Here is a 23,469-nt window from a genome sequence, read left to right on the forward strand (position 1 = left end):
AGCAGAGCAAATGCATTGCGAGGCAATGCTGGCAAACATCTGACATACACAGTGTTTTAAAAGCTTTTGGATGAATCATGGATGATTTTTAATAAGTAAAATAAGAATAAAGCAATTTGAATTTCCAATCTGACAAAAGCTATTAAGCTGCCAATCTGAGGCATTTCTGATTAATTTAAAGATAATTCCTCCAAAACCTCACCACAAGGTAAGTTCTCTATTGGAAACTAGAATATTCTGAGAAGAAAATAAAATCTGTTTCCCTAAACAACATCAAATTAAGTTCTTTGCTTGTTACACCCTGATTTTGGAACTAGTAGAAATGACAAAATAGACAGAATTAACACCCTGAGAAACAGGTTTTTTTTTAAAAAAAGGTCACATACAATTCTTCCTGTATTGATCAGCTGGAAGTGACCTGCACAGCTTTCCTGATTTCTAACAACAGCAAATTTATCAAAGAAAATATGCTCTAGATGGAAAGAATAGATTGCATACCAAAATCAAGCAAAAATACAACTTTATTACTGGGGAGGTTTCCATAAAATCTAATAGAGTTCTAATGATTCTCTAGTCTTGAGCAATACAAGCCACTTAAACATTTTTAAGTTATAAGGTCTTGATGCTGTGCAATATATAAAATATATATATTTTTAAAAAGTAAGATATTTAAAATGGGATAAGGATACTTAAACCTTGAGAGATTTTAGAATGATCACTCAAAGTGCACAGACTTCAATGACACAGAATCTGTCCTTTTAGAAGTAATGCCTTAAATGTGGATTACATGGGTTCTGATGCCCCCTCTTCCAAGACATGGTGCTAATTCTAGCTAGATATTGAGATGCATCCCACAGACTTGTGACTTGGTTCAGGCAGGCAGACTTTACTGCTAATGAATGACTTCAAGCCTAAGGTCAGGTGTAGCCATTTTGCCCAGTAATGACCACCAGAATTTGACAGTTTCAGTCCATTTTAGTCTGCTCAGAATAGACAAGAATGTGGCAAACCTGGAAATCATACAATGGAGTTCACACCGGTTTCCGAGAAGAATCTTGCCTTATTACTAACCCCAGTACTAATTGTGAAGTGAAAAAAAACCAAATCACAAGATGACCAACAAAAAGAGCCTCAGTACAGCATCTAGTTATGCTAAGTTGGTGTAGCCAGAAAGACTCCATGCACCGGGGAATGATTCAATGTTTTCTAGCACTGTTTATCAAAAGAGTTTTCTCTCCTATTTAGATAAGTCCTTATAGACTGGAGATTAAATAATGTCTTAGAAGAGCTGTCAAACACTACAGTTCCACCGCTTACCACCATTGTCCATTTCCACTGTGACCGATTCTCCGCTCATGGGGAAAAGGCTCAACGTATCCTCGTATTTCCCTTGATACAGAAAAAAGTGTCCAGCAAGGCGAACAGAGACAACCTCATCATGGGTGCCAACACTGAAAAAGTGCCACTGAACCACAGTATCTCGGCAAAATCCAAGGATTTCACTGCTGTCAGACACATAGCCATTTATTGCTAAAAGGAAAGCAAAGTAAAAGTGGTTTCAGTATTTCTGTTTTAAAACTTCCTATTCCTTGATGTCAGCGCACTGGATTCATGTTTGCACTGGAAAGAGACTGGCACAGGGCTGAAACTATGATAATTTCCATCTCTGGAAATATTATCTCTAAGGCAGCAAGGTGCTGCATCAAAATTTAGTTAACCCTTGTCTTTGCTTCAGGGTCCAGAGCTAGCCTAGCTACTAGTGGCGAGGTGTGGGTAGGCCTTTTGCCCCGGCAGCTAACAATAAAATAAGGGGAAATGGTCTCAAGCTCCACCAGGGGAGGTTCAGGTTGAATATTAGGAAAAATTTCTTCACTGAGTGGATAACCATTGTAACAGGCTCCCAAATGAAGTGGCAGAGTCATCATCTCTGGGAGTGTTTAAAAAAGAAGTGAACATGGCACTCTGCAATATGCTTTAGTGGGCATGCTGGTATTAGGTGAGAGGCTGGACTTGATCTTGGAGGTCTTTTCCAGCCTTTCTAATTCTATGACATTTCTTATTTCTGTCCAGTGCCACCTAGCATAGTTAGAAGTTCACTGACTCACTGGAGGATTCCCCAGTCACATGTACTTCTGAAAACAAGCAATCACTGAGTGCTCAGGTTCATACAACCATTCCTATTATTCATCTCAGTATTCCACTCACTGTGCATTATGTTCGAGTTATAGAACTTGGGATCATCCCTTTTAACAGTGGCTGGGTTGCTGCAGTACTCCTTGATGTTATCCTCTAGGTACCAGCTCTTATTTTCATCGAACACAGCAAACATTGCCTGCTGCTCCTCATCTGCCTTTTTCTGAAAGACAATCAACATAGCAGTTACATTTTATCAGCAGGCACACGTATTAAGAACTCAATTCTACAATCTCTTTCTTAGTATGTAAGCAATATAAGTTTCATCAGAGTCCTGGTAAGTGTCAGCCAAAGGTTATGTGGAAGGAAGTAGAGGCTCCAGACTTCAATCCTACAACTGCAACCAACCTGCAGTAGAATGCTGAGCAAGCCTCTAGCACTGGTGATTCACAGATGGTTTATGACTGGGCTCTCTGTAACAGAACCAGACCTCTGGTTTGACCTGACAAAGCTTCTGACATTTTTTTCTCTCAAGTGATCCTTAAATCTTTGCCAAGCAAGATTTCAATAACTGGTAAAGGGAAGCCATCTCCCAGAACTCTCCCATGCTGTTTTGGTTGCTCTAGATTCATTGTGCCTGAGATTGTCAGATGCTGTGGAGCTGTCTCTGTTACAGAAAGGAGCCAAGTAAGAGATTAATATCTTCAGAGTATGAAAATATAATAATAGCAGGAAAATTTATTATCAAGTCTAGAAATAGACTTTAAAGTCAGGCTGACCTTTTGTTGACCTTTCTTAGCACTTGCTAAGAAACACAGAACATAATTCCTTTACTGCTGTGGACAGTTAGAGGAGGACAGGAGCCTATTGGTTTAACTGCTCTCCACAGAACAGTTCTCTAAGGGAAGTAAAACTAAATTCAGTGTAGAATAAATAGCATTATTTGAGCAAAATCTGTTCAAACAAGTTACCTGCACACCCTTTTGTGTCAGTGCTTCACTTTTACAAATCAGAAGTGGGCCAATCAGTCCAGAGGCTATATCTCTCTCAATATTTACAGCACTGTGATACAGCCTTGTAATACATTGTGCATCCTGTGCAGTGGGTTGATCTGTTTTAGCAATTTTCCACTCATAAATGTACGTATTCCCTGGTTCAACTCCTCTACTCTGGGTGCCATTGCCTAAGGAAAAACAAGAACAGTAATGATATAAACTCAGAGCCAGATCTTAGTATCAAGCTGCACCTTCTAATGACATTGGTGTAGTTTGGCCATTAAAAGCTACCTTGAGATAACTGAAATTCAGCAAGAACTTTTGTCTCTCTAAAATTACAAACAAGAACAGAAAACTAATACAACAAATAGAGGGCATTTGTCTCTGCTTTGCAGATAATACCTTGGTTTCTCTATAAGGCAACACAACAGGTAAGCAGAGGCAGAGAACAGAATTGAGGTCTCCCAGTCATGCACATTCCCAGCCACAGCACCTCCTTCAAAGCAACAAAACCATCCATAACAGTTAGTGATATGCAAAAATATATTTCACAAATTTTTTACTTGTGGGATCCAGAGGATAATCAGCTCCTTCTGCATTCTTTGCAAGTGTCACTCCATGGAAATAAATGCTGTAGGGTCGACTGGCCTTATTTTTGAATACAATCTATATTAATAGGTAAATGAAAAGAAAAATTAGGATTCAACAAATCCTTGTCTGAATACATAGTGAAGTCACCACTACAGTAGAATTTTCCTGGCTTTAGCCCAGAAAGTGCCAGAAAGGCAAAAGAGTGTTTCAAGTATTGTTTGATATATAAATGCAAAGAATAAAAGCTGTTACCATTTTGTTGGACTTTGTAGACCCCACTGAGTGAAGTTCAGCTGCTTAGAGCTGGGCTATGGAAGGTCTAAAAAGAACACTTGTTCTTCTAGCTACTAGGCACACACTGTCTCTGGAAATATGAAGCTACTGACTGAAGTTCTTAAAAACCTTCAATATTGGAGAAAAAAAATTTAAAACCAAAGCTTGTCCCAGATTCTAAGACCCAGAGGGGATATTTATGGTAAAGGCAAGATTTCCTGCCTATTCTTGACAAAATTAGTATTAAAAAAAACCAACAAACAAACAAACAAACAAAAAAACCCAAAACCCAAAAAAACCCCCAAAAATGGGAGAGAAAAAGAGAAAAGAAAAAAAGGCACATGCTAAGCTCAAATTCAGAGCCACAGACTCATGGTGGAAATGATAGAAGATAAGGTTATGGAACTTTGTGATGCATCATTAAATGACAACAGAAAGACAAGTGGCAGCACAAGCTTGTAATGTAAATATTTTGTAGTTTCATGGTATAACCTCATGAAACAACATTTGATTATAGAACCTGATTACCTTTGTCTAAAACAGCTGGAAAAAAAATCAGCATAAGAAACAAGAGGCTCATGAAGTTCAGCCTCACATACAAATCCCTTAGGAAGTCCACCCAGGTCTAGGGCTTCTTTTCCCTTTTGGACCAGTGTCAACACATATTTTACAGAGTGTGACTGAAGCATGTTTATGTTGTAAAATAAAGCACAATCATGGAAACTATAGAAGGAACACTGAAAAATGCAAGCTAAACAGTGCTACTTGTGATCATACCTTTTAACAGGGCCAATATTGAGAACATTAGTTATATTATTTGAAAGACAACAAAAATGAAACTAATTCCTTTGTACCTCTGCCTCAATATAAAACATATTATAGTATAAATAATCTCTGCATTTGTGTTACTTACTCTGACTTTATCATTTATTTGAGCTCTGATAATAGGGCCCAAGATTCCAGTTTGCTTGGGACGAGGATTTTCCAGACGTTTAGTGAAGCTGGCATCAGTATATTGTGTAAAAATAGCCTTTTTATACCTTTTACCTATCAGATTGGAGAAATTGTCCAAGTGTTGCGATTTATAGTGTCTTAAAAATAAAGGACAAGAAAAATGATCAACACAACTTGAATAGTAGCATCTGTTAAAATACAAAATTAGTATTCAAGCAACTGGTAGAAATCTCACTGCTTGAAAAAAAAAAACCCAAACCCTAAACTAACCTAATGCTTCTCACCCCAAATTCTAACCTAAATTAGGTAAGAAGAATCTTAGATCATTACTTGTGCTTTGGCATTATATATGACCAATTAATATCAGAGTTTACATTTAATTTAATTTAACAGTATACATACAAGTATGAAACAAACTGAAGCAGCAGGTACACTTCTGAGGTAAGACAGAAATCACTGTACTTCTTTTTCAAAGGCCTAGTTGGGCATGGAGAAAAAAAACCCCAATTTGCTCACGGTAGCAAAGACTCCAGGAGAAATAGGATCAGAATCTTAATCCCAGTCAGGCACTATACAGTAAGTAGTGTTATACTGAAGTCTCAAACGTTTTTTTGTTGTCACTCACATTTCAAAAAAGGTTACTGAAAAGGGATAAACTGCAGTTTTGAACAAAGGAGGAAAAATCAGAGCACTGAGATGGTTAAGTAAGGCAGTGTGAGTGGCAGGAAAGATACATCAAATTTGTTCTGTGCAGTTCAACAACACATAAGGGAAGCAAATCATGCCAAAGGAGAATGAGTTGTGCAAACACTATATTTCTAAGGAGGCATATGAAATGATAACCCTTACAGAATAAGGAATTTGTTTATTCTGCTTAAATCCTTAAAGATTCTTATGAATATCAGCTTGTAAAGGCTCATAAAGGCACAAATAACACTGGGGAACTGACAGATTGCAAATTTAACCCCACAGATCACTGATAGCACTGTACACTATGACATCATGTATGTTACAGAATTCCTTCTATTTGTCTTAAGTTGAGCAAAATAGCCCAATACGCTTCTTTATTATGACTTGTACTCTATCTACATTGGTACTATGCAGACATCATTTATAGAGAGCTCTTTCTCCTGTTCCCTAAACACTTTATTGTACTGAACTTTTAAAAACTTATAATCTCCAGAAATATTCCCTCCTTCCAAGGATTGTTTATTTCACCAGAATTGATGCTGAAAAGTATTTTAGAAAATAATCTTGTATGCTGCTTTGGACAATTCCTCAGTCACCTTGTTATTTTGAGCTCACTGTGAGAGGAAAAAGAAGGTGCCCACTGTTGGGCTTCTCAGCAAAGAAAGTCACTGACACTGGTGAGAGTCCAGTGAAGGGCCACCATGGTGATCAGGGAGCCAGAGCACCTGGCATAGAAGCAAAATTCCAGTTTCTTCAGTCAGGCAAAGACATAATTAAGGGAGCATCTTATGTTTAACCTCAACTATCAAACTGGCATTATAGAGAAAGCAGGACCACGTGCTTCTCAAAGCCGCACGGTGAAGAGATGAGACACAATGGCCACAAAGTGCAATATGAGGAAGAACATCTAGAAATCAGGAAAAACGCTTTCACTGTGAAGCTGCAAAGATGCCAAGAGAAGCTGAGGGGTCCCTGCACTTGGAAACAATAAAAATGCAACTGCATAAGGTCCAGTGCAACTGGATCCAGCTTTGCTATTGGATACCAAGAGGCTCTTTCCAACCACAATTATCCTGTTATTTCATGCTAACATTCTCTATTATACTGACAAACCAGTATTTTACCTATCAAGGGTGTCTGGAATTCTTGGGGCATAATCCCAGGTAACTTCTTCTGCAGCAATGAAATAGTCCCAGGTTTGGACCATAAGACGTTCTCTATAGGAGAGACGACTCTTCTTCACCTCTTTGTCCCCACAATCCCTTACAGCGAGGTAACCGTGCATTCCAGCTAATTGAGAGGAAACAGGACCATAGTGATTGCCCATCTGAGGAACTCTTACCACTTCAGCTGTTTTCTACCCCTGAAAGATATCTCCTGCTCTTATAAGAGAGATGTTCTTCTCATTCTTTAAAACAGAATTCTGATTATTGCTGAAAGATACCACTTTCAAATGGCGAAGAGAAAATATTTTCATCACATTGAAGTACCCTTAGCTGAAAGTACTCAGTTTCTCAGGAAATTGGTGGTTTCTTACTAATTTTATAGTGGTGCTTATCTGAACAGTTCACAGAGACTTAGATGCTGGTGTATTGAATCACTGTTGCTCTGTGCTGTGGACACTGCAGTAAAGCTGCAGATAAGAGTATCTTTCAGTTCAACATGCACTTCCAATAGAACGCCTGGTTCTTGGTTATTTTCTTAGTGAAATGACAAAACCACATGAAACAGTACTGTTGTAAAACAGCAGAAGCCATTTGGGACATGGAGAAGAACAGCTTTACAGGTGCCTAATAACTAGATGTTTCCTTGCCTTGCAGGTGCTTTTGGACAAGAGAAGATATGAGCCACCTTCCTTCCTCAGTCACTGTCATGTTTACGGTGGTTGAGGCTCCTCCCACCAAGTTAACAGCAGAAACTCGGCGACGTTTTTCCTCCATGGACTGGCCATTGATGTGAATGGAGAAGATTTCTGGCTTGGAACTCATTCCTATCAAGTGCCAACTAATGTTGTCATATGCACAAGCCTCTAAATCTAAAAGAGACATAAGATTAGGGTTCAGAATACAGGCAAATCATGCAAGTTCCCTATGCGCCCTAGGTTTGAAGGGAGTCTTCATTGAAAGCATTAAAAAAAATTGCTGTGATCAATGTTTGCAACAAGAGGAAGTTTCAGAAGCATGTAAATGGAACAGATACCAAAATCATGTGTCAGTGGAAGACAAATGTTTAAATCTTACCTGCAAGTGATAAACTGGCTTAGAACAAGCTGGCAAAAAATGGAAAAAATCCCAGTGCCTTCTTTTGGAAAGCTGACCTGTCCTTTCTTGGGGAGTGAGGGGAAAACAGGGCAGGGAATGCAAAGAACAAAGCAAGGATCTAAGCTAAAGATTGATGTGGTACTTAGTGACAGTAACTATATTCTTCAATATTTTCTTAAAAAAATTCCCATTTAAGACAATCTTTTATATTTGCTCAATGGATGGGAGAGAGATATTTAAGTTTTTTCTTAGGAAAACAAGAGAAAAGCCCCACTACCATCTTCCTAGTCTGCTCACTTAATTGTGTCTTTTAATGATAACTGACTTTCCACTTTCAGGAAGTTTTGCACCCAGTATGTAGAACCAACAATTCACTTAAATCATTCTCTCACTATCAGCTTGCTAAAAAAATGAGGAGCTTATTAATTCTTTTTTTAAAGTTAGTAATCCTTTTCTTCTAGCAGAAGTCTTCTCAGAGGTAATCTCATTGTTCCTATTAGTAATCTGGTGTTACTTCCTTTCAGCAGCACAGTTTTTCTTCCAGAATTTAGATGCTCACAGACACATTCTAAGAAAGGCTGTATTGCTTTTCTCCACATTCCCATTCTTGTGCAAAAAAAGCAACTAAAGGTAATATTCAGTGTTCATAAATGTTAGTTTAATTTCATATAAATTGGAACAGTACCTGGTAACGTTCCATCAGTATAGCCATTAATTGTATACTTGACTGATGCTGATTTTTGCCAACTCTTGTTCTCATCAAACACACCAAACATCAGTACATATTCCCTGTCAAAATGTTTCTGTGACCCATCCTCATTTAGACTTCCTGTGAAGGAGAAACAATAGGTCTTAGTTTAGGGCAGAAATAAAGCAGATTTCACATGCAGTTGCATTAATACATATTTAATGAGCTTGTTTCACCTGTTAGCATGTACTGGCTGAGCCTGATCAAAACAAAGCCTGAAGAATGCTCATAATGTGATTTTATTTCTGGAAGTACTTTTGTATTGGGTAAGCACAAAATCAAAAGTCTGAAGTACTCCAGAGAAGAAAAACATCATGCAATGAATTGTCTCAGACAATTTCTGGCAATGTGTTGCAGAGATCGCCTTAAAGAAGGAGAGTGTCAAACACCTTTGGTTCACAATCAGGTGCTACTCTCTCTTTTCAGAGTGTGTGACAAGGAGAAGAGTGATGGCAGAGTCACCAGCAGTGTGAACAGCACCTTTTCAAGCACTGAGGTCATCAGCACCTTTAAAAAGCTTAAAACCAACCACTCGGCAAACAACATTTACACACAAAAGACTTCAACAGACACTGCTGTGCTGGATCAGTTACAAGAAACTGTCCTGGGCGATTTTGTGATACAGATGTAATTTTTGTCAAGAAGTAGAATTCATTCTGGACATGCCACACAGAACTGGTGTGATTTTTACTGATTCTTTCTGTAGATTGCTCACATCAAAAACTTCCACTTGCTACTTTCAAAACATAATCTGGTCCCTCTGGATTGCAAGAATGAAAAATTTGCAAATGTACTGATTATTCTACCTAGGAAGAGGCAGTGGAAGAAATTATCTTCAATATATTTTTTTAATTTATGGGAAGCTACAAAGCTCTGGTTTCCTTCACAAAAGAAGCCTCAGATCAACAGAGAAATTTATCTACTTGCCACACAAAGAACATTCAGGCAGTGCTTTAACTCAAAGGTCCAATTTTTATAACCTTAACTACCTCTTAAATGTGTCAGACCATGGGGAGCTGACCCCAAACAGCAGACAAACACCCACTTCAATGCCTTCCCATCCCCAATGGGACAGGAGAGAGAACAGGAGGAACAAAAATGAGAAAACTCATGGGTCAATAAAGACGGTTCAAAGGTGAAGGAAAGAGGGAAAACCACAACCAACACAGGAAAAAAAACCCCACTCATCTCCCACAAGCTGACTGATGCCCAGTAAGTATCTCAAAAACTGTCATCTTGGAAGTCAACACCCCCATTCTCCCCACACTGTTGTTTCCTCCTCTGCCTCCATTTTTTATTGCAGAATGATGTTAATGGTAGAAAATAATCCTTTGGCCAATCTCTTTCATCTGTCCAGATGGGTCTTCTCCCAACCCCTTGTCCATCCCAAACCCACCATTTGGAGAGGTCTGAGCAGGAAAAAGAGAAAGCTTTGACACTGTGCAAGCACTGTTCAGCAACAGCTCAAACATGGGTGAGTGCATTATGGATGCCATTAAGCCACAAATCCAAAACACAGCACCATATGAGCTGCTGTGAAGAAACTAAACTCCATGCCAGGCAGACCAAATACACAGGTACCCCGCACATTTACCACAGCACCCAGACAAAAATCTGTTCAGAAATCTTCAAAATATGCATAGTGAGCTGTTTGTCTTTGTTCTAGCCAGAAACATACACCCAAATTTTCTTGAAGGCAGTGGTCACAACAGTTCATCTCAAATTCATGTCCTACTCAAGCCCAAAATGCATGAATTTGAGAAGCCTGAGAAGGAAGTAGTTTCAAAGTATTTGCCCAGATTAGCTCAACCAGTATGCCATAAAATATGCATATACACAGAAACCCAAAGAAAGAAAAACTCAAGAAAAATCAGGAAAATAACAAGTCCTAGATAATACTAAAAGCACCAATCATAAAAAAAAAATCAGAAGGAACATAATTAATAACAAAGCAACTCCTTTGAGGTGATAAGAGTAGATGTGTTCTGCATTAAAATGGGTATCTATGGGTGAGGAGACTGTCCTTGTGCAACCCACACTGAACCAGTGTTCTGTTTACTTTCAGGGAAGCTTTAAGGTCCAAGTCCATGCAGTTTAGTCTACACAAACTTTTGACTCAAACTAAATCAGGCTAAATAACTCACAGCATGTCCACCACAAGAAGGATATATAATTTGGAAAAACCTTGGATTTTAGGGACCAGTAAGTAGTTTAAGTACTTTACATGGTGGCATGTTGTTTCAGTCATCACTCAAACCACAGAGATGTATCTTGCAGCCATTTACAAGTGCTACAAGACACCACTTATTAGTGGAGATGGAATTCAACGGTTCAGACAGCTAAAATCTAAAATCTCTGATCACATTCAAAAACAATTTTAAGACTTAAAATCTGCTCAAATTTGGCCATATCTTCAAATGACTAGCAAAAGACACACTGCTCTGCAATTTTAAAGCCAGGTTACAGAAGAGAAAGTGTTCCAGGTTCTTGATCAGACAGCCTTTAAAAGACAATGGGTAAAACAATTATTTCCTGCCTTATTCTCTGAAATGGCCAAACCATTTTGAATGAAGGTTTAGAAAATATTTATTCTTAGACAATTCTTAGACAGGACATTTGAGGTCATATATTTAGCAGTTAAGCAACTGCAGATGCAACCAGTGCAGGCAAATGTATCTATACAATGATGCTTTCTGCCCATTCTATAATTATAGGATGAAACTGCATGAAAGCTGGCATTTAAAAATTCTAACATCTAAAAGAATGATGCTAAAAAACATTCATTTTACACTGCATGTAAAGATGTGAAAAAAAATAAAATAGATCTTCTCTCATTACCATACATGATCATCTTTGTTCGAAATGAAAATATACTACCTTATAGTAGTCTTACGGCATTTCATTACCTTTCTTACAGACCAGCAATGCTCCAACCAGACCAGAGTTAAAATCCATTGCCATGTTCTCATGAGAATAGTAAGCATAAGTAAGACAAGGAAGGTCAGCTTCTCTCGGACCAACTTCTTCTGGTATATCCCACACGTATGTGTAGAGCTGGCCTGGAAGTACAGCATCATCTCGCTTTTCTGCAGGTGATGTTCTGTCATCATACAGGGAGCCTGCCAAGAAAAGAGTCAGTAGGGTGGCATGAAGAAAAAGAGCAATTAAAGTGCTTGGAATATCTTCCTATAATCAGCTCCAAAAGCTTGGTTTGATCTTGCTTATATGATACTTCAGCTTCAAAGAAGTAACTCATGGTTCCACTCACACATTGCTGAGAGTAGCATGGGGAGAGTAGCTAATCCACGACCATCCTATTTCTTACAGATGAAAGATTTCCTAGAAGTATTATCACTGCCAAAAGTTTGGGCTCTTCATCAGTCTGAGTAGGGTTAGGATGGGATGAAGCTTCAGCCTCTGCTCACTGATGCTCTGCAGAGGAATGCTGCCCACTCTGTCACCTTTCTAACTGTCTCTCAAAGCCACCGCATGGGCTGGCACTGCCTTGCTGCCTTAGGCCTTTTGTATACTGCACATCCACACATGGAGGCAGTAATGGCTCTTGTCTGTGCCTGCCATATCCAACAGATCTGCAATATGACAAAGCAGAGATAGAGAATTGAAATCTGAAGTGCAAAAGGAACATTAATTAATATGACAGTCAAACTGAACTGCCCATCCCTTCCAATGAGATGTTCTGTTCAATTCCATGAGATGGAGCTGCAAAACTCCTTTTGCAACCAAAACCTTGCATGAATTTGTACACTGCAGGTCAAAGCTCTGGCTCAGCACCCAGGGCAGGGCAATCCAGGAAGCATGAGCAACCAAACTCACTTAGTGCTGGTACAGATATTTTAATGTCCATTTGGTCATAGCTTATAATCTGTTTTTGATGGTCTCATGAGGGTGTGGAACAAAGCACCACAAAGCTGAGCATTAAATCCTGAGTATCAGAACAGCATGATCAGCACTGTTAGGAAACTGTGCTCATGACACTCACATTGCTAGTGTTACAGTGATGAACAAGAAGGGAGCTAACAATGAAGGTGTAATCCAGGATAAACAGATATTTGTGTTACACATAGCTTCACATATTGATCTAGATCCCTGTCAACATTTCATGCAGTAGTCTACAAGCAAATGAGCAAAACATGGAGTTTCTACAGTACTTACCTTCTTCAGTTTTGCTGTAAACTAGGCCTTGAGGATGAATACTGACTGGCTTGTCAGCCATATTTTTAAGGTGAACCACTAAAGTATCTCCCACTTCAGCACGCAGGGTTGGTCCCAGAAGTCCTGTAGTTATTTAAGATAAAGAAAGGAAAATATTAATAAAACAGTATGTTCAGTGAAACAAAGAATTTTCTCCCCCTTCAAAAAATATTAGCTCTCAAAATACAAGTCTCAAAATTAATAGAGAATGTAATAACACTGCAACGAAGACTTACCCATAAAAAGGCATATGGGAACATAAAGGATATAGTGCATATTCCAAAATGTTACAAATTTTGCATCTGGCAACTAGCACTTGAAAATCGCGGGAAAAAAAGGGGGAAAAAGTTATTTACAAAAACAGAAACTCTATCAAAAGTTTCATCCTGAGGTTCATTGAAAATTTCTAGACATCTTTCACATACAATTTCATTGAATAATTTTAGAAGATAAACATTTTATAATTTAAGAGTTTAGAGAATGGTATTCAAACACATTATTTTAAGTAGCACTCTGAATGCCAGAAGTCACAGAACAAAGAGCTCTTTCAATTCCCAAATGTTATCCAAGTAAATAATCATTTCCACACTGCAAATTTCTTGAGGCATGTCCTGCAAAAGATTTCAAGAGCTGGTATCCTTACTCCCCATGTTGCAAAAACAAGCAATTGAAAAAGCTGCTAAGATAAGTTTTGGCTTGTAAGTCTCTTTTTTAGTAAACTGTTTTGTATATATTTAGTTTCAGGCTTCAGGCTCCTTCACAAGGAATTCATAGTGTCATTGCTGCGGCTGTGCCAAATCTAAATGCATGTGGTAAATGTCATCAGATGCTGAAAACAAAGGGAACAACTTTGTATGGTGCAACTGATTTGCAGACAGCCACATCCTCTGAAAGCCCAACCCCTCCATGGCCTTTGGAAGCCTCGTTCCTGCACTGTAGAGACCTCATCCCCTGTGCCTATTTGGTTTATGTGCAAATAATGGATGCAAAATTACAAGTGTGCTTAGGTGGCCACTGGCTTTAAAATAAGGAACAAACCAAAATACTCAGGACATTTCATTCCTGTTTACCTGCAAATGTATTTGCTGGTTTTTCTTTTTTAAAATCCACTTCATATTCTCTGTAAGAAATTTTCTTAAATACAGGATCTGAATGTTCCAATCTGAAATCAAAAGAGTTATAAAAATATTGAAAGGACGAAGATTCTCAGAGATGCCATTGCTGTTTGATGGAAATCTCAAAAAATGAATCTTGGAAATATATTTAATCACTTGCACATTTTGCTGAAGGAAAGAACACAGTCCAACTCTTTGTAGTGTCTTCACTTCCCCCTCTTAGTCTATTGAATTTATGATGTTCCCAAACCAGATAATGTCATATAGGGCATCCGATATCCATACCTAGAATAGTTCACCAATGATTTTACAGGTGGTTTTTATGGGTCCTTTTGATTCTATAAAGGTATAAAGATGCCTTTGTTTTGTCCAAGACACAGAGGAAGATGTCTCAACCATATTTAACCTGGAAAGCATCTGACAAAATAGAGGAAAAGAAACCTGAATTTCTGTTTATTCAGCCCTATGGTTGAACTTTAAGACTCACCAGAAGGGTTTTAAAACAGCATTAACAGCAAGCTCCTGTCACAGGAATGACTCTGAAGGCAAGAACAAAGCTGTTCTCTGACAACAACCAAGGATGTCACAGAAAGTTAGAAAATGAGAAACAAGACTAAGGGCACTTTCCACTGCAAAGTGCCCTGAGTCTTGTTTCATAAACAATTTGACACCCAGGAGACCACACAATGTTTTCTTAGAAAATATTTAGGCAAGCACAAGGAAACCAGCAAATGACACTTCTGCAATGGAAACAATGATGAGAAGAGGGCTGAAAGGGTAACAGCCCTTCACATGTATTGGCTGATTTACTATAGTATGTATGATGACTGAATCCAACAGTAATTCCACTTGCTCTCTTTGTAATGCCCTTTCAGGCACATTTCACAGTGAAGAGCTGATGGCCTGCTCAAGCATGGGGAGGCTGAGAAGAGAGAACCCACTTCAGTGACATCCAGAGCCCATAAGGGGGAGATCTCTTTTGGAAGAGATCTCTTGTAAATTCCTCTGCACCCCTCTCTCACCACAGCATAGTCAGGCAGAAGCAATTGGTGTTTCAATTAATTCCCCCCTCCTTAAAGTCATTGATAAAATTTTGTGTAACTCTTTAAGGGGAAAAGGATGGGATCCATAATGTTCATTGACAAGAGCTGCCCTAATGTGGCAAGGTTCATGAGAATATGCACGTAAGTCTGTAGGGTAGAAGAGGAAATTTAGCAGTGCCAATTGTACAATGAGGAGGAATAAAATACCTAGCACACTAACACTTCAGAAACATCACACTATGCAAGCAGGTTGAGTTACAGAACTTCCAGGAATTGCAGCAGCAACACCGCAAGAGGCACAGATAATACATATTCACTTTATGCTGAAGTGCCTTATAAATAAATAGCACTTGTATATAGTAACAAACCTCTGCAAAGATAAAACTAACACTCAGAGAAATAAGGTGTCCTTTTCTAGTCACAATTAAGGAAACAGCTTGGGAAGAATCCATTTTCCTTTCAACCTCTCAAGTTATTTATAAATAAAAGCACCAAAGTAACAGATTCTTACACTGCATATAGACATGCAGCTTCTACTGAAATCAGCACAAGTTACATACCCCAATACCTTTGGGATCCAAGCCATCAAGCCATTAACTCTTCCTCAGTAAGTGTATTTGTGTTGTGAAGTCTTTTGTTTTTCTGGTTTTTTGAGGTTAAGTTTGTGGTTTTGTTGGGTTTTGTTTGCTTGTTTGTTTTGGGTTTTAGTTAAATTTCTATAAGCTCTATAAAATTCATTAGTCCCATCTGGGATGTGACTGGCTCTAAATACTTAGGCAAAGTAACCCAATAGACATTGAACATAAAACACTGCTGGGTTATCTCAGAGAACTTCAGCTGAGGTTTTAGACAGTCTTGTGAGTCTCTACTGCATGAAAACACTCCATCCACAATGTGAATTTACCCAAACAGCAGTTGATGTTTACATTGATGCACCCAGTGTAGAAGAGAATGAAGCTTTAACTAGTAAATTCACATGTCCAGGTCAATACTTAAATGGCAGCTGGCTTCATGTCCCTACCTTTAAATCCTATTTTCCTCTGTCTTGCCAGTTTGACATTATGCTTATACCAGTTCTATTAAATTGTCAAGGGGGTTTTAAAACCAAGGAACTTTGCTATAATTAGATCTTGGAAAAAAAAAGTTAGAAAGTCATAATCTGAACTCGAAGTATCTTTTCCATATTATCCTGAAATGCAATACATGTTCAGAAAAAAAAAAAAAAAAAAGTCATCCACCTATATATACTGATAAAAAGCAGCAGTATAAAAAAATCCTTTTAATGTAGGAGGACAAGTAATTTTAAATTAATGTTAATGTTTCATTTTTAGTAGTTCTCCTCCCTAATTTATGCACAACTCGAAATTACATCCATGTTCTGATATCTGTAGCATTGCTCTTGCAGTGTTTATAATGCTAAGGACAGTAGTAGTAATAAAAATAATGTATTTTATATTCTTGATTGGTGGATGCAGGTAGGCTGGCCACTGTGCAATGCTATCTGAAAAAAATAAAATCAGTATTTTCACTTAATAAAGCAGAGAAATGCTTGATCTTACCACCTTTACTCATCAGAGTGTACACTTCACAAAAGCTCTGAACAACTCAGAAATGGTACTAGTTCCAAAGTTCATCTGGCTCTGATTTAAGTGAAAGTGATAGCATCAAAACTGGAACATAATTATTCCTTCAGCAAATTCTAAAGTCCTAAATTTTTTGAGATCTTACCAAACCATGGCTCAACATTGCTCAACATCCATGTACCTAAAATAAATACATTAAAAAACCCCAAGCAACCAACATTAAGCTATGCAAAAATGACAAAAGCAAGTCCTGGAGCTTATTTAACAGAAGTGCTCTGAAAGCATAAAAATAATTCTATCCATTAATGCAGCAAATAAAAAGGAGCTTTTAATATGTCACTGGTTATAGTTCAGATCATGCTGTTTAAGGCAATCAAGTTCCTCTGAAATCAACAGATTGTGCTCCAAAGTCCTCCTGGTCTCTGCAATTCCACAAGAGATGAGAGACAAAAACCACTTGTCAGTCCCAAGGGAGGACTAATTTCATCCTTTTATCCTGTACTTTGTTACCTGGACTTTTCCTCAGGTTGTGGTTTGTAGGTCCAGCTGGTGATCTGTGCAGCTATATAGTGCTCTCTGACCTTCACAGCTCCTGCCACATGCTGCTCTGAGTCTGGCCACCATGAACCAAGCAGAAGCAAGAGAAAAATCTGCAAGCAGTGCAGAGTCATGGTAGAGATGCCTGTTAAAGCTGCTCTGGAAGACAAGGCAGAAACCACTGCTTTTATTGCTGTTGTTGCTTCTAACTTCCTCTCAGAAATGAAATAATTATGATGCAACAGGGTAACAACATTTGCTATGCTCAGGTCATTGCTCTTCACCTCTGCCTCCCCTTACTGACAGGGATCCAATAGAGATAAAAAAACTGTTTAAACTATCTTCCTTCCCCTCCTCCACACCACCTCCAGCAAGAGACGTGCACCAAGGAGAAGCAGCTTCAGCACTACTAGGTGGTTGGGTCATTGTGTACTGAGGCAGCAGGATATCAGAGGCAGAAGATTATTTAGATTACTTCAATTACAGGATGTTTGACTTATGTGGTTAGGAAGAAGAGGGGCATATTTTCTATCTTCCCAGAAAACAGAAATCCAGCACATGGCCGGCACTGATGGAAATTTCCCAGGTTGATGTTACACCTCCTTAGAAATCATTCCCAGGTTAAAAGCAAAATACTGAAGGATTAAGCAAGGGAGTAGAATTGGATGCAGAGCTACAATCTCGTTCAGATCACCATGCACTGCATGCTCAGAACAGTAAGGCAGCCGCCCTTCCAAACGTTGCCAGCTTCAGCTTGATTCCCACTACACTCCCAAATACCTCAGGTAATAGGTAACCAGTGGGCTTCTCAGTGGCAGCTACCAGGTTAGACAGGAGACTTCTAACCTAGTCTTGACTAGGGTCTGTTGGCATTTATCTAACAAGAAATTATTAGGAAAATACCTTTTGATAAGATAATTACCAATGTCAACTGCAGTACCAAAAATGTTTCCCTGCTTTTGCCAGTACTAAGAAGCTGGTCAAAACAACAAGTAAATTGTTGATCATGTTTCCCACACACTCAATTACTAGAAAAAGAAGAAATCCTATCTAATTTTGTTGTGGCCAACACAAGAAAAAATGAAACCAATATTTTCAATAATGTTTTCCAAATATTTTAATGAAAAAATTACCTACACCCCCAAATCAAAACAACTCCAGTCCAGAACTAGACAAAAAGGACATTTCATTTTGTACTACTTCAAAAGAAAACCTGATCAACTCCAGGTTTGATATATTTTTTAACAGCAGAATGGCCTAACTGGCAGCTTGGTTAATTCTATCCAAACTGTAAGGTACCATAAGGACTTGAAAGAACTAGGGGAGATGGGTCAAAAAAAAAATAGAATTGATGAAGACCAACAGCTAAATGCGCACCACCAAACATCAGGATCATTCGGTGCATAAACCTGAGAACAATTCGTTCACTTAGACAGCACATGACTACCAACATCATGGTGTATTTCTTTAAACAAATCTTCCTGTGATTCTGTTTTATGAACTAAGTGTTTGCATTAAAAATATCCATTATAAGTAGGCTTCTAAGAATTTTTCCTTTTAATAAAAAGCTAAAATATTGCAGGCTAAAAATTAATACCCACATTACGTCATTAACACCCTCTGCTTTGTGTGTTAGCTGGGAATCATCAAAGCTGACGTCAATTGGTTACTTCCCTTTTATCCATTTTGAGGAATTGGGGAGCTGTATTTTTGAAATTTCTTAGTCAACTAATTATGCAGCATTACTCTAAAGGCAAGAATTTCTTTCATAAGTGTGGCTGATCATATTGATAGTTTTAAAGATCAGTATCAAATTGAACTAGAGATACTTTCCATTAAGCTACATTGACTGCCATTTGTTACCCTTTTTTAATCCTTTAAGAACAAGAAATCCAATACTGGCTGCTTGCTTATTTTCTCCTCACATTTTAAGTATCAATGTAAAATTGACTTGCCTGAAATCATCTGCATCAGCCTTAGGTTTTTTTTCTTTTTTCTTTTATTTAAGCTATTCCATCACATCACATCACATCCTCTAGGCTTTATGAAGTTTCAGTGTTCTGAAAATCATTATTAATAATCCACAGATATTGTTCCCTTCCACCTGATCATTAATTTCTAATATTTGTTATTATATCTTGTCTGATGTTGTAAAAGGCTAATACATACATATAATTTTTTTAAAATTAGTGTTGGCTGCCTGCAAGCTATTACTATTAGTCCATGAGAAGTGACTACAGAACGTATTCTTTAAGGCTGGAATCTTCCAAGACAATGCAAGTTTATCGGTTATTCATACATTTAGCTGCAATCTTTTTTTCTACTTCACAACACTGCACATGCTGCAAACTTCGTATTTTATCATCACTGCTTACTGACATGTTCAAGTGTAAATTACAAGTCAACAACATAAAAAAATCATGTGGTCAAAAGCCATGCATGGCAGAATGTGGGTCCAGTGCAGGCTGGCAAGACAATCTCTGCAGCAGAATGAACAAGGCTATTCCCAAAATAAAGCAGTACCTTTGGGATGTACTGATTCTGAAATGCCAAATGAAAATCGGGTATGGAAAGAGAAGCCTAGGAAATATCTTTTAACACTAAGAGCAGGTCTGTGTCTTCCAACTGGGCAAGATTATTGTCTATTCTGACACCCAGTAATTATGGTCCTGATTTCTTGTTATGCTACATGTGAAAACATACTAAGGGTATACTTGCAGTCCTGCTCTAAAAGCTGACCAGTAAAATTAACTAGCAGTGCCAGTTTTCCACCTAGGCTGGGTGAAATAGCCTAGGCTGATTCTGAGCAGTCACGAACAGATCTTTAAAAAGAGATGTAAAGTGGTGATATGTAACTTGCTGCAAACAAATTAGGATCCACAACAAACTTGTTTCTACTTCATCAAAAAAAATACCCAAAGTGCCAGCAGGCAGGCAGTCATATCCTGATGCCTGCCATCAGCTTTCACAACTGGTGACAGACAGAGAGCTAGTACAGAGAAGAAAAAGTCGTGCAATTGTGGAATTGCTTGCTAATAATGCCCTATGAGAGATCTCTCTCTCATTCAAACGCACCAATCAATGCACAGTGGCCCTGCACTTGGTTTAGTGCAGGGTGAACAGGCTTCATGGGCAAACAAGGAGTTAATTATTGAATCGCCAGTGAACACGTGGTCAGAAGTAGGTAAAAGACAGAGGGGGCACTTACCAAATCTGCCAGGCACTAACGGGAACAGAGGCCATCAGCCCAGTATCTTCACTTCTCCACGTGGGTGCTAAAGCCAAGAAAGGTTAACCTGTGAAACAGCTCAGTTTAGAAGCCGAAAGTAGATGTGCTATGCCATAAAAAACATATAAGCAGGCAAAAAAAAAAAAGATGCAAGAGAAACAAAGGCTTTATTTCAGAGAACAAGTCACAAAAGAAGATGTATGTCTCTTGATGACAGTCTACACAAGAACACATTGTGTACACTGTTAAGGGTAGGCAGGCTGTGTGACTTCTGTGGTCATAAACAAACTAAAAGGCAGTAAGAATGTAGAAGAGCATTTCAGTTTGCCTTGGCACTTCAGAAGTGCTTCAGAAGTGCTTCAGAAGACAAATAATCATGTTAATTTAAACCTAAATACATTAATGTGTTAAACTTGTATTTCTCCTTAGCAGATGTCCCTTGTTAGAATTGCGGTGTTTCTCCAGTCGATGTTTACCAAAAACAATTATTTAGCAGGACCGAAAACTATTGGTACAGAGATGCTGAATTCAGTAAGGTTGCAGGAAAAAAAAATAAACATGTTTATTTTCTTAACACTGTAAAACCTAATTTCAGTGCTTTAACAAATTTGTCTAAAATTACTGGCTTGTGGTCTGAAAAAACTCATTTTAAGGAACTAACAAGAATATACAAGCTTCCTCTCTTCAAAAACTGCGTTAATGATATTTCACTTAAAATTCTGGACTGACTCAAATGAAGCCCATTTTTTTCTTCCTGCGTGTTTAATTTTTGCCAGAAAAATTTCCGTTTGACTCAACAAACAATTTTTCTCCTACTCATTGTTTGTGTTCTCTGTGTTCCAGTTTGTCTTCTTTACTAAGAGATTTCTTTATTTGCCCAAGCTTACAATTGATATGCACCATGGGAGCAGCTGGCCTCATGCTAAGTCAGTCTAGCAGCATATTCATCTTTGATTTCTTTCTGTAGAGAACAACAGCAAGGATACCAGTGCAAGAGTTTGCAGCTAGGAAGATTCATATTCTTTTCATCATAAATCATCGCTGCAACAGAAACTGGACTATCAAAAAAGAGAAAGCCTCTTATCAAGTTGTACACACCTACTTCCAACAATAAGGACATTCTGATATTCTGAATGAAATAAATTTTTCATCCTTTATACAGTTGAATTTTCTACATCCAGATATAATTTTTTCCCCCAAATAATAGACTTAAAACAGATCTTGCAAGTTACATGCATAAAAGGTTATTTTTCTGTAGTAAAGCAGATAGGCATGTTTCAGAAAGAAACATGAAATCAGTAAGCTATTAGCACAGTAAGACCCTGAATTATAAGTGTCCCTACAGACTTTACAACACAAATTCAAAGCATTCTAGTTCTCTAGCAATGGCTCAGGCTGTTAGTTAGCAAGCTGGTTAAACAAACTCTACTTTCCCACACCTAAAAATGCTGCCACAGAAGGACAAAGTTGAAATTGCTCTGTTTAACACTTATTTCCATCCTTCATTTCTTGTAATTTAGGCTTTGATCAGACTTTTAAAATACTAATACAGAACTGCACTTCCCACACTTACTGCTTTGATTTTTATCTTCCACACGAATTTTTTATTGGAAGCAAGTATTTATTGGTATTTAAAAAATTTTTACTATTATTATGCTATTTTTACATTTCATGTACATTGAAGACTAGGTATCTGAATTTTGACAATAGGCTGTGATGATCATTATTTTACATCTCTGTGAGGTTATTCCCTTTGCATCATAACTCATTCACTCTGCCTAGTCAGTAGAATCAAAACTTCACCCACACCTTCACTGCATGCAGCACCTATAAACAAGAACATACCCAAAGTCCAAGATCAAGAAACAGAAGGCAAGCAAAAAGCCATAAGAACTGTAAGGTGTGTTGTAGGAAAGTGAGCAGAGCAGAATGCCTCAGAAGCTCTTCTGATGCCAACACAAAATTCAGGTAATTGATAATCATGTAGGATTTGACAGAAACTTTAACTGAAGTTACTATGTTTAAATGTTCACAGTAGTTCCTACAGCAGCAATCTTTGGTTCTGTCAGGAATTTTAAACATTAATCCCAGAGGAAGAGGAGGATTAAGGTACAGTACAACTGCTACAAGTACACCCAGATTAAATTTGCTTGTAAGTACAGCCACTTTGATAAGCAGCCAAGCAGAACACCATGTCTTAGTCACCACAGATTGGCTTTTGCAACACCAGACAGTGCAGGGCTAAAAATGCCATAAGGTATTTAATATCACGGTGATGATGGAAGCCATTGGCAAGTCTTCTGCAGTTCTGCTGTGCCTCTCTTTCTGTTAGGATCAGAGAAAAAGGCCGCCTTTGGTTTATACATTAAAAATAAAAAAATTATGCCACTTGCTTTCATCAAAAGCCTGCCAAGGAAGAATGTGCTATTTTATAACTTAACTCACTGGAGACTTATGAAACTAATTCACCTTGTTACAGGAGAAGAACAGATACCTTTTAGGGAAAAGGATGTTTCAAAAGATTCTGATGCATCAAAGGAAAAAATATACATCACTACTGGTTATTTTAAGTGATACTCCCTCTCTTTGCTCCCCTATTTTTTGGGTGGAGGACAGCTGCTTCCTTTGTTACCAGAAAGCCCAAAACACATTTTGAGATTAGCCTCCTAGGCAAATTCCTATGGCATGACTCAGTGGGTGTGGTTAAGTTTTTAACAGGTTTCAGCCAGCATTTCTCTTCAGTTACATAGACATTGCTTAAGATCTGTCCAAAAAAGAGGAAGTAAAGACATATCAAGAGGAAAGTCAATTTTAGCTTGAAACACACAACCTGATTATGTGTTCCCATGTAAGAGCATGGTACAAAGGACAGCCAAAACAGGGACCAGCTGTGCCAGGAGTGGGACCAATCTTCCTGTCCAACAGTAAATTTAGTCCACTGCAGACACCCAACTTCTGATTATCTTGCAGAATGCAAGATGGATGCTTGGGAGACAAAAGTGCTTTCCTGAAAGGCAGTTTAAGTGAATCTAATGACTATAAATATATGCACAAATACATATACAGAGACATGATGGTCCTTTCCTCCAAGTTTCATTAATATAA

General features: G+C 38.1%; 1 protein-coding gene across 1 annotated transcript in view; it reads right to left on the reverse strand.

Annotated features, from left to right (window-relative positions):
* F5 (coagulation factor V) overlaps window positions 1-17,338 on the reverse strand; it is a 33,855-nt gene extending 16,517 nt beyond the window's left edge. Inside the window, exons 1-12 of the mRNA XM_059493378.1 lie at window positions 17,109-17,338; window positions 13,928-14,019; window positions 12,819-12,941; window positions 11,552-11,764; window positions 8,583-8,726; window positions 7,450-7,671; window positions 6,761-6,926; window positions 4,906-5,083; window positions 3,692-3,794; window positions 3,105-3,316; window positions 2,206-2,356; window positions 1,318-1,530 (exon numbers count right to left, since the gene is read on the reverse strand). Of these exons, the coding sequence (XP_059349361.1) occupies window positions 1,318-1,530; window positions 2,206-2,356; window positions 3,105-3,316; window positions 3,692-3,794; window positions 4,906-5,083; window positions 6,761-6,926; window positions 7,450-7,671; window positions 8,583-8,726; window positions 11,552-11,764; window positions 12,819-12,941; window positions 13,928-14,019; window positions 17,109-17,269 (1,978 nt within the window). The 5' untranslated portion in view covers window positions 17,270-17,338. The remainder of the gene's footprint in view (window positions 1-1,317; window positions 1,531-2,205; window positions 2,357-3,104; window positions 3,317-3,691; window positions 3,795-4,905; window positions 5,084-6,760; window positions 6,927-7,449; window positions 7,672-8,582; window positions 8,727-11,551; window positions 11,765-12,818; window positions 12,942-13,927; window positions 14,020-17,108) is intronic.
* Window positions 17,339-23,469: the final 6,131 nt, after the last annotated feature.

The sequence above is a fragment of the Ammospiza nelsoni genome, chromosome 2 (assembly GCF_027579445.1).
Source record: "Ammospiza nelsoni isolate bAmmNel1 chromosome 2, bAmmNel1.pri, whole genome shotgun sequence".
NCBI lineage: Eukaryota > Metazoa > Chordata > Aves > Passeriformes > Passerellidae > Ammospiza > Ammospiza nelsoni.